This window comes from Rutidosis leptorrhynchoides, chromosome 2, assembly GCF_046630445.1.
Source record: "Rutidosis leptorrhynchoides isolate AG116_Rl617_1_P2 chromosome 2, CSIRO_AGI_Rlap_v1, whole genome shotgun sequence".
In the NCBI taxonomy this organism is placed as follows: Eukaryota; Viridiplantae; Streptophyta; class Magnoliopsida; order Asterales; family Asteraceae; genus Rutidosis; species Rutidosis leptorrhynchoides.
Genome location: NC_092334.1, coordinates 445,947,264 through 445,959,404, shown reverse-complemented (window position 1 = coordinate 445,959,404; position 12,141 = coordinate 445,947,264). Strand labels below are relative to the sequence as shown.

Genomic DNA, 12,141 nt, shown 5'->3' with positions numbered 1-12,141 from the left:
ATTAAATGTTATCTTAATAAATTATACGTTTTGTTAATAACTTAATCAATATATTTATTTTATATGCTTTTAAATAAATAATTAATATTTATTATAAGAATATTAATATAGTTTTTGTTAAATATGTTTTTATATAACTAATTTTTATTGTAATAATAATAATAAAAATGATAATTTTCATAAAAATGATAATTTTAATAATAATGAAAATAATGATTTTGATAATAATTTTTAAAAATAACAATCTCACTACTAATGATAATGCTAATATTAATCTTATTGATAATATTGATAATAATAATAATAATCTTAATTAATTATGTTAATAATAATAATAATAATAATAATAATAATAATAATAATAATAATAATAATAATAATAATAATAATAATAATAACATTAATAATGATAAAACTAATAATAATAATAAAGATAAAATTTATACCCTTATAATCGCATCATCATAATTTTCCACTGTTCGAACAGAAGTAAAAAGGTAGACGCAGCAGTAGTATAGAAATGTAAACTGCGTTTCAGTCTTGGATTAATATACTAATCGAGCCAGAAAACATGAATAATGGACTTGCAAAATTCGTGGCCCAAGTTCCTTACAAGTCCATTTCGTTACTTGACAAGCCCATTTAGTGGATAACAAATAGCAGCCCAAAATAACATAAAGGGTTCTGTTGGTTATAATTCTTGGCCGCCAACAGTAAAACAAATCGAGCAGTTGAAGTGATCTGATGGTAACACGTTTTTGATATGGAGATCGAAGCTGAACAACCGAAACGAAAGTAGAATAGGAGATCAACGCTACTTGTTTCTTATGAATTCAAAACTCGAATTCATGATACACCCACATCTTTGTTTTAATTTATTGTTTATCATATCAATACCTTTATTAAATCAAGTGGGGTTATAAGTTTTGTAATTGTCGGTCAAAAAGAGAAAGAACACTCGATAATGGTTCAATTCATTGACTTTATCTACCTGTCGATATAGAACCACATTGATTCAATCATTCTTTATCATAATTATCTTTTTCATCATCATTAAAACAGGAAGACAGAAAAGGCGAGTAGCAGGAAGGGATAATTAAAGGTGGGTGTTTGGTGATTTAATGGTATTCTTGTGGGTTTATTCCTTGGCATGAGGTTGTCCGAACAGAAATAGATACAACAGAAAAATGATTCAGTTATGGTGGTTTGTTGGGTAGCGTTTGTAATGGGTGGTGATGGTTTATGGGATTGTTAACGATGAAGAACAAAATAACAAAAGTAACAACAATTGGTGATGGTTCGTTTACATCTTGTTTAGAAACACAACAGTTTGTGTTTTCGAATTAAAAACATATACAAGTAATAGCGTAGCAGAATGCAAGAGTGATGAAGGTGGTCATTATGATGACGGGTTAGCAGGAAAATAAAAGAAGAAGAGATAAAAATAGAGGTGGTGATATGGGTGTTCATGGTAGATGGAGGTTTGTCGTGGTGTTCTTGGTCTTGAAGGAAATAATATCGATCCTGGTCTTGAAGGAAATAATATCGATCCTAGTTTAGATGGTTGTTTGGGGTGAGTGCTAAGTGGTTTGTGGTTGATGAATGGTGGTGAATGATGGCGGTTTTGTAGGTTTCTATCATAACAGAAAACATGAAAACAGTGGTGGTCCGTAGTTGATTCACGATGAAAACAGAGAAAAAAAAAGTAGTAACAGTATGTATGGTTTCTTGTTCGTTGTACAGCAAATAACATGGACTGTGATGATGGTGTTCAGTTGGTGTTTAACTTTGTGATGGGTTTTGGGAGGGTTTCGATGGTGGTGTCCATTTGAGTATGTATATGTATATTATATAGAAAGGTGATAATCGAGTAAGGTGGTCTTCGTGGTGTGTACTTGTTGAGTGTTGCACGAAGGTTGTGGCTTGGTTTATGAACCGAAACATAAACATAAATTGATAGTCGGGTGTTTGCTTGTGGTGGCCGTTTGGTGTCGATGGTGATGAACAAAAGGGTGTTCATGGTGATGAGATGGTGCTTGTCGAAGAACATAGAATAGATGATGGGCCGGTTTTGGTTGATCGAGCATGTCTTCATATGTAAGTGTTGAAGGAAAGTTGTAGGTTGTGTGTGATTGTTATCTTGTATGCATTGTAGATATATATTTATATTCTCTTAAGTTGAATGAAAAGAAACATGCACACTAATCAAGCATAGTGAAATCCAAATACTTAATCAATTTGTTACAGTAACTAATAGTAATCTTTGCAATCATTTGTGTTCAATCCATTCACGGGTACCAATTGAAACAGAATTATTATATATAATAATAATATTAATAATATATAATAATAATAAACTTGTACAACAAACAATTAGCAACCGGAAATATTTAGATTCTTTATACCGACAGTTTTCACAAAGTGCTATTTCGCGCTCCGTTGTAAATCAGTGGTGGATAAAAGTTCTCAAAAAAATAATCCCAAATTTTACAGTAGTTATATTTATTTTTAATATACTTTATATATATATATATATATATATATATATATATATATATATATAATAATATCATATTTTATTTTTATTTTACATAGTTAATTAAAGCATTAAATTATACTTCAAATATATATATATATATATATATATATATATATATATATATATATATATATATATATATATATATATATATACACACACACACACACACACAAATAGTTGTTCGTGAATCGTCGAGAACAGTCGAAGGTCAATTGAACATATGAAACAGTTCAAAATTTTTGAGACTCAACTTTACAGACTTTGCTTATCGTGTCAAAAATATTAAATCGTATCGAGAGTTTGATTTAAAATTAGTCGAAATTTTCCGGGTCCTGACAAAAAGAAGGTGAAGATTACAAGCATACATTTTCTCATGTTGCTAAATTGACAACTGTTAGGGTTTTAATTGCCATTGCTACTGCAAAAGGTTGGCCTTTACACCAACTAGATATCAATAATGCTTTTTTTCATGGTTACATTGATGAGAACATTTACATGAAACCACCTTAGGGATACACTAAAGCCTTGGATGGACATGTATGCAAGCTAAGAAGGTCTTTATATGGCTTAAAACAGGCCTCCAGGCAATGGAATTTAGAGTTGTCCAAATTTTTGATCTCCTTGGGTTACAAGCAATACAAAAATAATTATTCTCTCTTCATCAAAGCTATTGGTGATAGTTTCACTGCAGCTCTAGTATATGTTGATGATGTTTTGCTTACTGGGAACTCTGTTTCTACAATTGAAGCAACTAAAGTTGCACTTGATTCAAAATTTACTATTAAAGACTTGGGGTTGGCTAAATACTTTCTTGGCATTGAAATATGCAGGACTGATAATGGCACTCACTTAAATCAAAGAAAGTATATTCTTGATTTGCTTCATGATTCTGGTTTAACTGCAACAAAACCTGCTAAATTTCCATTACCACAGTATTTGAAGTTAAGTGTTGACAAAGGTGCACCTTTGGCAGATCCAGAATCATATAGGAGGCTTGTTGGTAGGTTACTTTATTTGACAATGACAAGACCTGACATCTCATATACTGTGCAACATTTGAGTCAGTCTGTGTCTAGTCCTAAAGAGCCACATTGGAATGCTGCACTTCATCTTTTGAAATATCTAAAGGGAAGTGTTAATAAAGGCTTATTTTACCCAGTACAACAACATTTAAAAGTAACTGGATTTTCTGATGCTGACTGGGCATCTTTTTTAGTGACACATAGATCCTTGACTAGTTATTGCATCTTTTTAGGCCATGCTCTTGTATCTAGGAAAATCAAGAAACAAACCACTGTTTCTCGATCATCTACAGAGTCTGAATATCGAAGCATGGCAGCCACTACATGTGAATTACTTTGGTTGACTTATCTTCTTCAGGATTTTCATATTCCTGTTCAATTTCCAGTCACTTTGTTTTGTGATAACAAAGCAGCCCAACAAATAGCTGCTAATCCATGCTATCATGATCACACAAAACATTTGGACATTGATTGTCATTTTACGCGTGATAAGGTTTAAGATGGATTTCTTCAAACTAGTTACATTCCTTCACAATTGCAACTTGCAGACTTAATGACCAAAGCCTTAGGTCATTTGCAGCATTCTTTTCTCAGTAATAAATTGGGTTTGACAGAAGCTCCATCTTGAGGGGGGCATATGGAATATATTACTTTTTAATTTATGTTTAGGTGTCATATTTGTAAATACAGAATGTACAGGGGTGTAAATTGTATATTTAGATAGTTTGTTAACTAACGGGTTATAAGTTAGTTTACTGGTTGGTTAGACGGTTAATTGAGCTGGTATACATTGTAAACCATGTTCATCGAGTTCATGTAATCCTTCAATTGATCAATGAATTCGAGTTGAATTGTTTCAATTACTTGTTTTAATTCCGCATTTCATAAGAAATGACTTCTTTTCATTTAAAGAAATCACCTTCTCATATACCACTCATAATGTAATGTAGTAGTATTAGATTTTGTTATTGTTGTATGAATTTATCCAAAAAAAAATATGCCGGAAATATCACACATTTACACATCATACTGTGCGCTCATGATTAAAAATAATGGCATAAGGGATCATGTGTCAATTATTTGGAGGAGATCGTCTTGAAAGCCGAGAGCATCAAGTGAAATCAAATCAACTCTGATTCAGATTAGATCCGACCCGATCGATACGCGTTCCTCTATACATCCACCTGCTTAAATTCCTTAACTGTACTCTGGAACTCAACCCGATCTAACAGAATCCGTCACCGTTACACGTCTACCGTCAACCCTAACTGTCAATAACCGATTACTGTAAGCAAGCAAGAATTAATTAATTTTAAAAGAAACTATTACTAAACCCTAGCTCGCTAATCAAAGGTACTCTCACTTAACTTCAAACTGTCACTACTAATCAGATATGGCAGCGATATCGATACCGTCACGGCAGTTATTCGTCGACGGAGAATGGAAAGAACCTGTTAGAAAGAATCGCATCCCTATCATCAATCCAGCTACCGAGCAGATCATCGGTAACAAATTTTATTTAATTTCATATACTGTTTCTATATATGGAAAGATGTATTTAGTCTGTTATAGGATTCTCTACTTTTTAATTCTAAAACTAAATATGAAAGTGATGATTACCGTGTATGAGATCTGTGTATGTTTATGAACTATACTGACACCGATGACAATGAGATGATAGTTAATATGTTCATTTTCGTTAATCATTATCTACAGTTTATCAAGTTAATGGATATTGTACAATCATTAATTGTTTCTATGAGGTGGTTGGAAGTAGCTTTTCGAAATGATGTTAGAGACTTCAAGGAATATAAATAATTATATATTCACTTTTTTTTTAATAGCAGTTCGGGATCACCAGGGGGACAAAACCACCCACACGTTCATCTCTCGCAGTTGCATAACCCGCCCACAACTCCTGCTAAGGAGGAAACCCGGCCCAATTCGAGGGCATGGGCGGTAAAACCCCCACACCCCTCCCCACTGCCCCTGCAACGCGATGTGCGGAAGGGACCCTTGGGTGGAATTCAAGGGTTGAGGGGCAACCTTGTGTGCAAAGCTGCACTCCACGGGATTCGAACTCCCGACCTCTCGCTAAGAGAGGCAGACCACTACACTTTCGGACCACTACCACATAAGCTACAACACAAGGTTAAATAATTATTCACTTAATCATGAGATTATTTGTGAGGTGAATACATGATGAACCCCAAAGGGTGGTCTAGTGGTTGGATGCTTAGGAATCTCCAAAAGAGACCAAGGTTGTATCCCACTTGCTACACTTTGGGACTTTGTCTTTCAAAAAAAAAAAAGAGGTGAATACATGATGTGTAGTAGGTGTTTGGGGTTAATTTTTTTTAATCTGATTACAAAGACTTCACGGATTGTAATGTAATAAAACACTTAATAATGTAAGCATTTCATTTGGTATTTTATATTTGTTTTTCAAAAATTAGTTTTTTTACAACAACTTGCATCTGCAAAGCTAGCATTACTTGGAGTTTCTGTTTTCAGATTAACCATCTAGAAGTTAGCCCATTTTTACCTGCCAAGGGAAAGGAACTTGCCCAGTATGACCCGTTTTAAAGGATGTGGTCCATTACCATCCAATCTCCTTCTAGAATCGTCCATTATAGCCCATTTTCAGATATGTGGACTCAGATTGCTAGCTCTACTAGTTACTAGTAAATCTTCTTGGTTCTTGAAAGTTAATTTATTTTATCTTTTTAATTTGTTTGCTTATATGCATTGAATAAATTGGGTGCACAGGGGATATACCAGCAGCTACATCTGAAGATGTTGATGTTGCTGTAAAAGCAGCCCGTAAAGCTCTTAAACATAATGGAGGAAAAGAATGGGCAACAGCTTCCGGATCATATCGTGCAAAGTATCTTCGTGCCATTGCCGCAAAGGTATGTAAAAACGCCCTTTATTAATAATTCGGTTTGTTGCTTTATCCTGATTAATTGTTATAAGATTTTGTTCATGTGCAGATAACTGAGAAAAAAGATTTGTTTGCAAAGCTCGAAGCCATTGATTGTGGAAAGCCACTTGATGAAGCAGCTTGGGACATAGTATGTATTATTGATCATCATAATGCTATTTTACTGAGTGTACAAGCAGCTAATGGAATTATTGTCTTTTAGGATGATGTTGCTGGATGTTTTGAATATAACGCTGATCTTGCTGAAGCTTTGGATGCAAAGCAAAATTCACCTATTGATCTTCCAATGGATACATTCAAATGCCATGTCATTAGGGAACCTATTGGTGTTGTTGGACTAATTACGCCATGGTAATCTCTATCTCCTAAATCAGTCAGAATTGTTGAATAGTATACTTATTTTCTTTATGTATTGTTTGCAATTTTAAGCCATTACATTGCTATAATTTCTTTATTCATAAATAATGTGTTATATTTATATTTATTTATTTATTTATTTATTTATTTATTTATTCTCTATAGGAATTACCCGTTGTTGATGGCGACGTGGAAAGTTGCACCAGCTCTGGCTGCTGGTTGCGCTGCAATACTTAAGCCATCGGAACTGGCATCTATGTAAGTCCTTATTGATCCCCACGTTCTGCCTCTGTTGTAAGAAAAATCATCTTTGTTAGTAGTGGCATGATGGGTGGGACTGGTGGGTTAGGTAATGGGCCAAAGTTTGGGTTAAATGGGTAATTGCTTGTACAAGTGACAAGTCAAATCGGTCGCACCTACAATTTGATTTTTTGGGACTAATGGTATAATTTTAAAGGGACAACAACAACAACAACAACAACAATACCCAATCCAACGAAAGTGGGGTATGGGGGAGGTGAGTGTAGACAATCATTCCTCGTACCCTAGATTAGAAGGAAGTCACTACTCCACCCGCGGGTATAGAACCCGCGCCTAGATAAGGTCGTCCCTCCCTCTACTCTAGCGCAAAAGAGATTGCTTCCTAAAGGACCTCCGGCCCGAAGAGCTCATAAGAACGAAATAGAGAGGGCAAATGATACGTACCTGTACGAGTAATGAGCGCCTAGCAAGAAGCAACCATACACAGTAACCATAAAGGGGACACATATAGCAGTAATGCACAACAGTAGGGCAAAGAGCATGAATAAAATAGTGCACATAACCATTTAATTTCAGGTAGACATACAGACAAACAAAATATATACATATATATATATATATATATATATATATATATATATATATACACGCACCCACACAGACACACACATCGATATATATATATATACCACACGAAAGCATGAAAAAAAAAAAAAAAAAAAAACAAACTCATGCTTAAACATAAATACATATAGATACATTCGTAGATATATATACCTAGGTACAGATACAAGACAGACAAACCTACATACACCAATACATGCACTTAGATACATAGATACATATATATATAGATACAAACATATACATCGGTACATATATATAGCCTAAAAACATATACATAGATACAAAGGCATATAAACCATGTAGAGGGGTATAAATAGTGTGGTTATTGAATATCTGGTTATAGTTATATATGTAGTTGTATAATAAAAGTAACTAACACAATGAAAAAAAAAAAAAAAAAAAACCTACTCAATAATTCTAATTCTACTCCTCCACAGGCTCCTATCAGAAGTCATGTCCTCCGTCAGTAGGAGCTCTTTCATGTTAAGCTTCAATCTATCCTCCATCCTACGTCTAGGTCTACCCCTTCTCCTTACGCCGCCAACGGCGAGGGTCTCGACTCTCCTAACTGGGGCTAAAAGTGGGCGCCTCCTAACATGCCCAAACCATCTAAGTCGTCCTTCCCTAAGTTTGTTGATGATGTTCCCAACTTCCAATTTCTCCCTAAAAACTCCATTTGGTATCATATCTAGCATGGTCTTACCACACGTCCATCTAAGCATCCTCATTTCTGCCACCTCCATCCTCCTCTCTTGGGCCTTCGTCATTGGCCAACACTCTGATCCGTACAACATGGCTGGTCTAATTGCCACCTTAAAGAATTTACCTTTCAGTTTAAGTGGGACCTTCTTGTCGCACAACACCCCTTTCGCAGCCCTCCACTTCAACCATCCTACTCGTATACGATGCGTCACATCCTCATCTATCCTTCCCGAAATGTGAAGCATCGAGCCTAAATATCTAAAGGACTCTTGCGGGGGTAGAATCTGATCCCCAATTCTGATATCCACTACATCGTCGTGTTCCTCTTCGCCCCCCTTGAAATCGCATCTAAGGTACTCCGATTTAAGTCTGCTAATCCGTAGGCCATTTGATTCTAAGGCGATCCTCCATTGCTCTAGCCTCCTGTTAAGCTTATCCTGAGAATCCGAAACTAATACAATATCGTCGGCGAAAATCAGACACCATGGGATGTTGTCTTGTATCCTATGAGTCAACTCGTCTAGGATCAAAGCGAAAAGATAAGGGCTAAGGGCAGATCCCTGATGTAAACCAACCTCTACCGGGAAAAACTCTGTGTTTCCTACCGTCGTACGTACACGAGTCTTCGCCGCCTCGTACATATCTCTAATAGATCTTATATATCTACTTGGGACTCCCCTAGCATTAAGAGTCTTCCAAATCAGCTCACGCGGGACACAGTCATAAGCTTTTAAAGGGAGTTTGTGGAAAAAGATTTTTTTAGAAAAACTTTTGTAGAACAAGTATACCCAGTGTTGGCAACACCGGGTCTTGCCATATCATCAAAAACTGGTCTTGCCAACACTTGGTCTTGCCTACGTGGCAGCAATTTGACTTTTTTCAATCACCTTCATCATCTTCATCCCTTTACAAGGACTAGAGCAATTTCTGATTTTAAAGAGCAACCATTAACAACAACCTTATTTTTAGAAACAAGATGTGGAACATATAATCTTGCCACGTAGGCAAGACCCGGTGTTGACAACACCGGGTAGACATGTTTGATAAAAGTTCTTAAAAAAATATCATTTTCTACAAACTCCTTTTAAAATCATACCATTCATCTTAAAGATTCTGACAATTTTTCGTCAATTATAAGTAATTAATGGTTTCAGATGTTATAAGACTGTATCATTAGATAAGCGAGAACTTCAATAGTATAATTTGGGAGATTGCTAACTTCCATATGACACTCACTAGTTGTAAACTCGTGTAATCCACGTGCCTTTTTAGGTTCTGGCTCATATGAACTGTTGAAGTTCAAAAAGTGAATTAAATAGACCCATTTTGTTCTAAATGAACATCTCTAGTTTTTAACATCTGTAATTTAATTCCAGGACTTGCTTGGAATTAGGTGAAGTTTGCAGGGAGGTGGGGCTGCCTGCTGGTATACTTAACATTCTGACTGGATTAGGTCCTGATGCTGGTGCTCCTTTGGCTTCTCACCCTGATGTTGATAAGGTGGAATTGACAATTCTTTCATACTATACTCTTTATCTATCGAGTCAACTATCCAACATATGTCATGAATTATTGAATTTGTAAACCAAAAACGACATTTAAATAAAGTTTTTTATTTCTCAAATAGATTGCATTTACTGGAAGCAGTGCCACGGGAAGCAAGATTATGACTGCTGCAGCTCAAAATGTCAAGGTATTTCTATTTCTTTCAATAATAAATAAACCGTGTCTGACTTGGAGTTGATGTTAATTTGTTTGAGGTACCCTTTTCATTTTGCAGAATGAAAGTACCTTTTTGTGAACTAAATCTGAATTGAACTTTTTGATTTTCTTTCATCTTATATTGATCGCTTGATGTGTTTGCTTGGCAGCCTGTTACACTTGAGCTTGGAGGAAAGAGTCCAATAGTTGTGTTTGATGATGTTGACATCGATAAAGGTTTGTCGTGGCTAATATTTATCTTTGCAATCTATGTTATAATTTTCGCTTTTAAAGGAGAGTGTAGTAATCTCTTGTAGTTTAATGATAAATATTCGCCTTTCTGTTTCGACAGCTGTCGAATGGACACTTTTTGGTTGCTTCTGGACAAATGGGCAAATCTGCAGTGCAACTTCTCGCCTTATAGTGCATGTATGTATATAGTGGTGATACAATACATAATATTGTCACATGAAAACGGCCTTCAATATGTTTATGTGATTTATCTTAAATATTTAATGTATGTATTGTGAATATGTTGATGTTTCAGGAAAGTATTGCCAAGAAGTTTCTAGACAAGCTCGTGAAGTGGGCTAAAAACATCAAAATTTCTGACCCGTTGGAGGAAGGTTGTAGGCTTGGACCCGTTGTTAGCGCTGGACAGGTAATAAGTTGATTATTTAGCTTTGGTTAACAATCTGGTTTTCACAAAAAATTATGAAACCTCCTATAAAAATAATTGATCTTATTAACGTATTCAACATTTCAGTATGAAAAGGTGTTGAAGTTTGTTGAAACAGCAAAAAGTGAAGGTGCTACTATTTTGTCTGGAGGGCAACGTCCCCAGGTATGAACCTCTTTTCTTAAATCGGTCTTCTTATTTTCTCCGTTTTATTTGTTCACTGACATGAATATATTTAACAATATATCAGCATTTGAAAAGTGGATTCTATATTGAGCCAGCCATCATTAGTGACGTTACAACATCCATGCAAATTTGGAAAGATGAAGTTTTTGGACCTGTTCTCTGCGTTAAAACGTTCTCAACTGAAGAAGAAGCAATTGAATTAGCAAACGACACGCAGTGAGTGTTTCTTTCCCTAACTAATCATTTTCCTTTTTATTTTCCACTTTTCTGTTTGAATCAATATATGTTATTGTAACAGATATGGTTTGGGTGCTGCTGTTATATCCAAAGATTTGGACCGATGTGATCGTGTAACTAAGGTAATAGAGAAATACTTGAACTTTTCCTTAATAATCTTACTCTGTTCCTGAATATGTCGTTCAAAAAAAAAAAAAGATGACATTTTTAAAGGTCATTTGTGACTAATGCATATTAATTCTCTCAATACTGCAGGCTTTTGAGGCAGGTATTGTGTGGGTGAACTGCTCGCAGCCATGTTTTTCTCAAGCTCCATGGGGCGGCAAAAAGCGTAGTGGTTTCGGACGTGAACTTGGAGAATGGTAATAGTTTAATACGGATACGGAGTAGTACTCCCACACATTTTACAAGTTTTTTTTTTTTTTTTTTTTTTTTTTTTTGACTTGTTATTTGTTTTCAGGGGCCTTGATAACTACTTGAGTGTAAAACAGGTGACTCGTTACATCTCTAACGATCCATGGGGTTGGTATACACCTCCATCTCCTAAGCTTTAAGAAGACTACAATCCAGTGTACCATTGTTAAAATTCAAAACCCAAAAAGCAAGGATGATCCAAACATTCGTGACTCGGGTCTCCTGTTTTGGTTTTATATGTATTAGGTGAGATGTGATATATCAGAATAAACTGCAAGTTGTCGCTTTTTTATATTGAAGTAATGGCAACACGTATTGATATGTTAATTTTAACATATCAGCTGTGTGTTCCTAATGTATAAGAGCTTTCACCTCATAATAATGATCAGTGTAGGTTTGCTTCAGTAGAAATAGAAATAAGACAAACGAATTGTATGTTCTGAGTCCATTCAATACGTGTTGGTGTTCC

The 12,141-nt window shown here is 35.2% G+C and overlaps 2 protein-coding genes across 3 annotated transcripts; both read left to right on the top strand.

Annotated features, from left to right (window-relative positions):
• The first annotated feature begins 1,475 nt into the window (after positions 1-1,475).
• Positions 1,476-4,063, top strand: LOC139889256 (uncharacterized mitochondrial protein AtMg00810-like). Its single transcript, XM_071872218.1, has 4 exons — positions 1,476-1,563; positions 1,744-1,808; positions 1,961-2,074; positions 3,119-4,063. The coding sequence occupies exons 1-4, from the start codon at positions 1,476-1,478 to the stop codon at positions 4,061-4,063; spliced, it is 1,212 nt and encodes a 403-aa protein (XP_071728319.1).
• Positions 4,064-4,574: 511 nt separating this feature from the next.
• Positions 4,575-12,141, top strand: LOC139892458 (aminoaldehyde dehydrogenase 2, peroxisomal-like). 2 transcript variants are annotated; one of them, XM_071875554.1, is made up of 16 exons: positions 4,576-4,851; positions 4,956-5,069; positions 6,334-6,476; positions 6,558-6,638; positions 6,711-6,859; positions 7,031-7,123; positions 9,832-9,955; positions 10,083-10,148; positions 10,327-10,393; positions 10,509-10,585; positions 10,704-10,817; positions 10,923-11,000; positions 11,086-11,237; positions 11,320-11,380; positions 11,514-11,620; positions 11,719-12,141. In XM_071875554.1, the coding sequence occupies exons 2-16, from the start codon at positions 4,958-4,960 to the stop codon at positions 11,810-11,812; spliced, it is 1,518 nt and encodes a 505-aa protein (XP_071731655.1). In that variant the 5' UTR covers positions 4,576-4,851; positions 4,956-4,957; the 3' UTR covers positions 11,813-12,141. The 2 variants fall into 2 exon arrangements, with proteins under 2 accessions (XP_071731656.1, XP_071731655.1); XM_071875555.1 differs by having other exon boundaries at positions 4,575-5,069.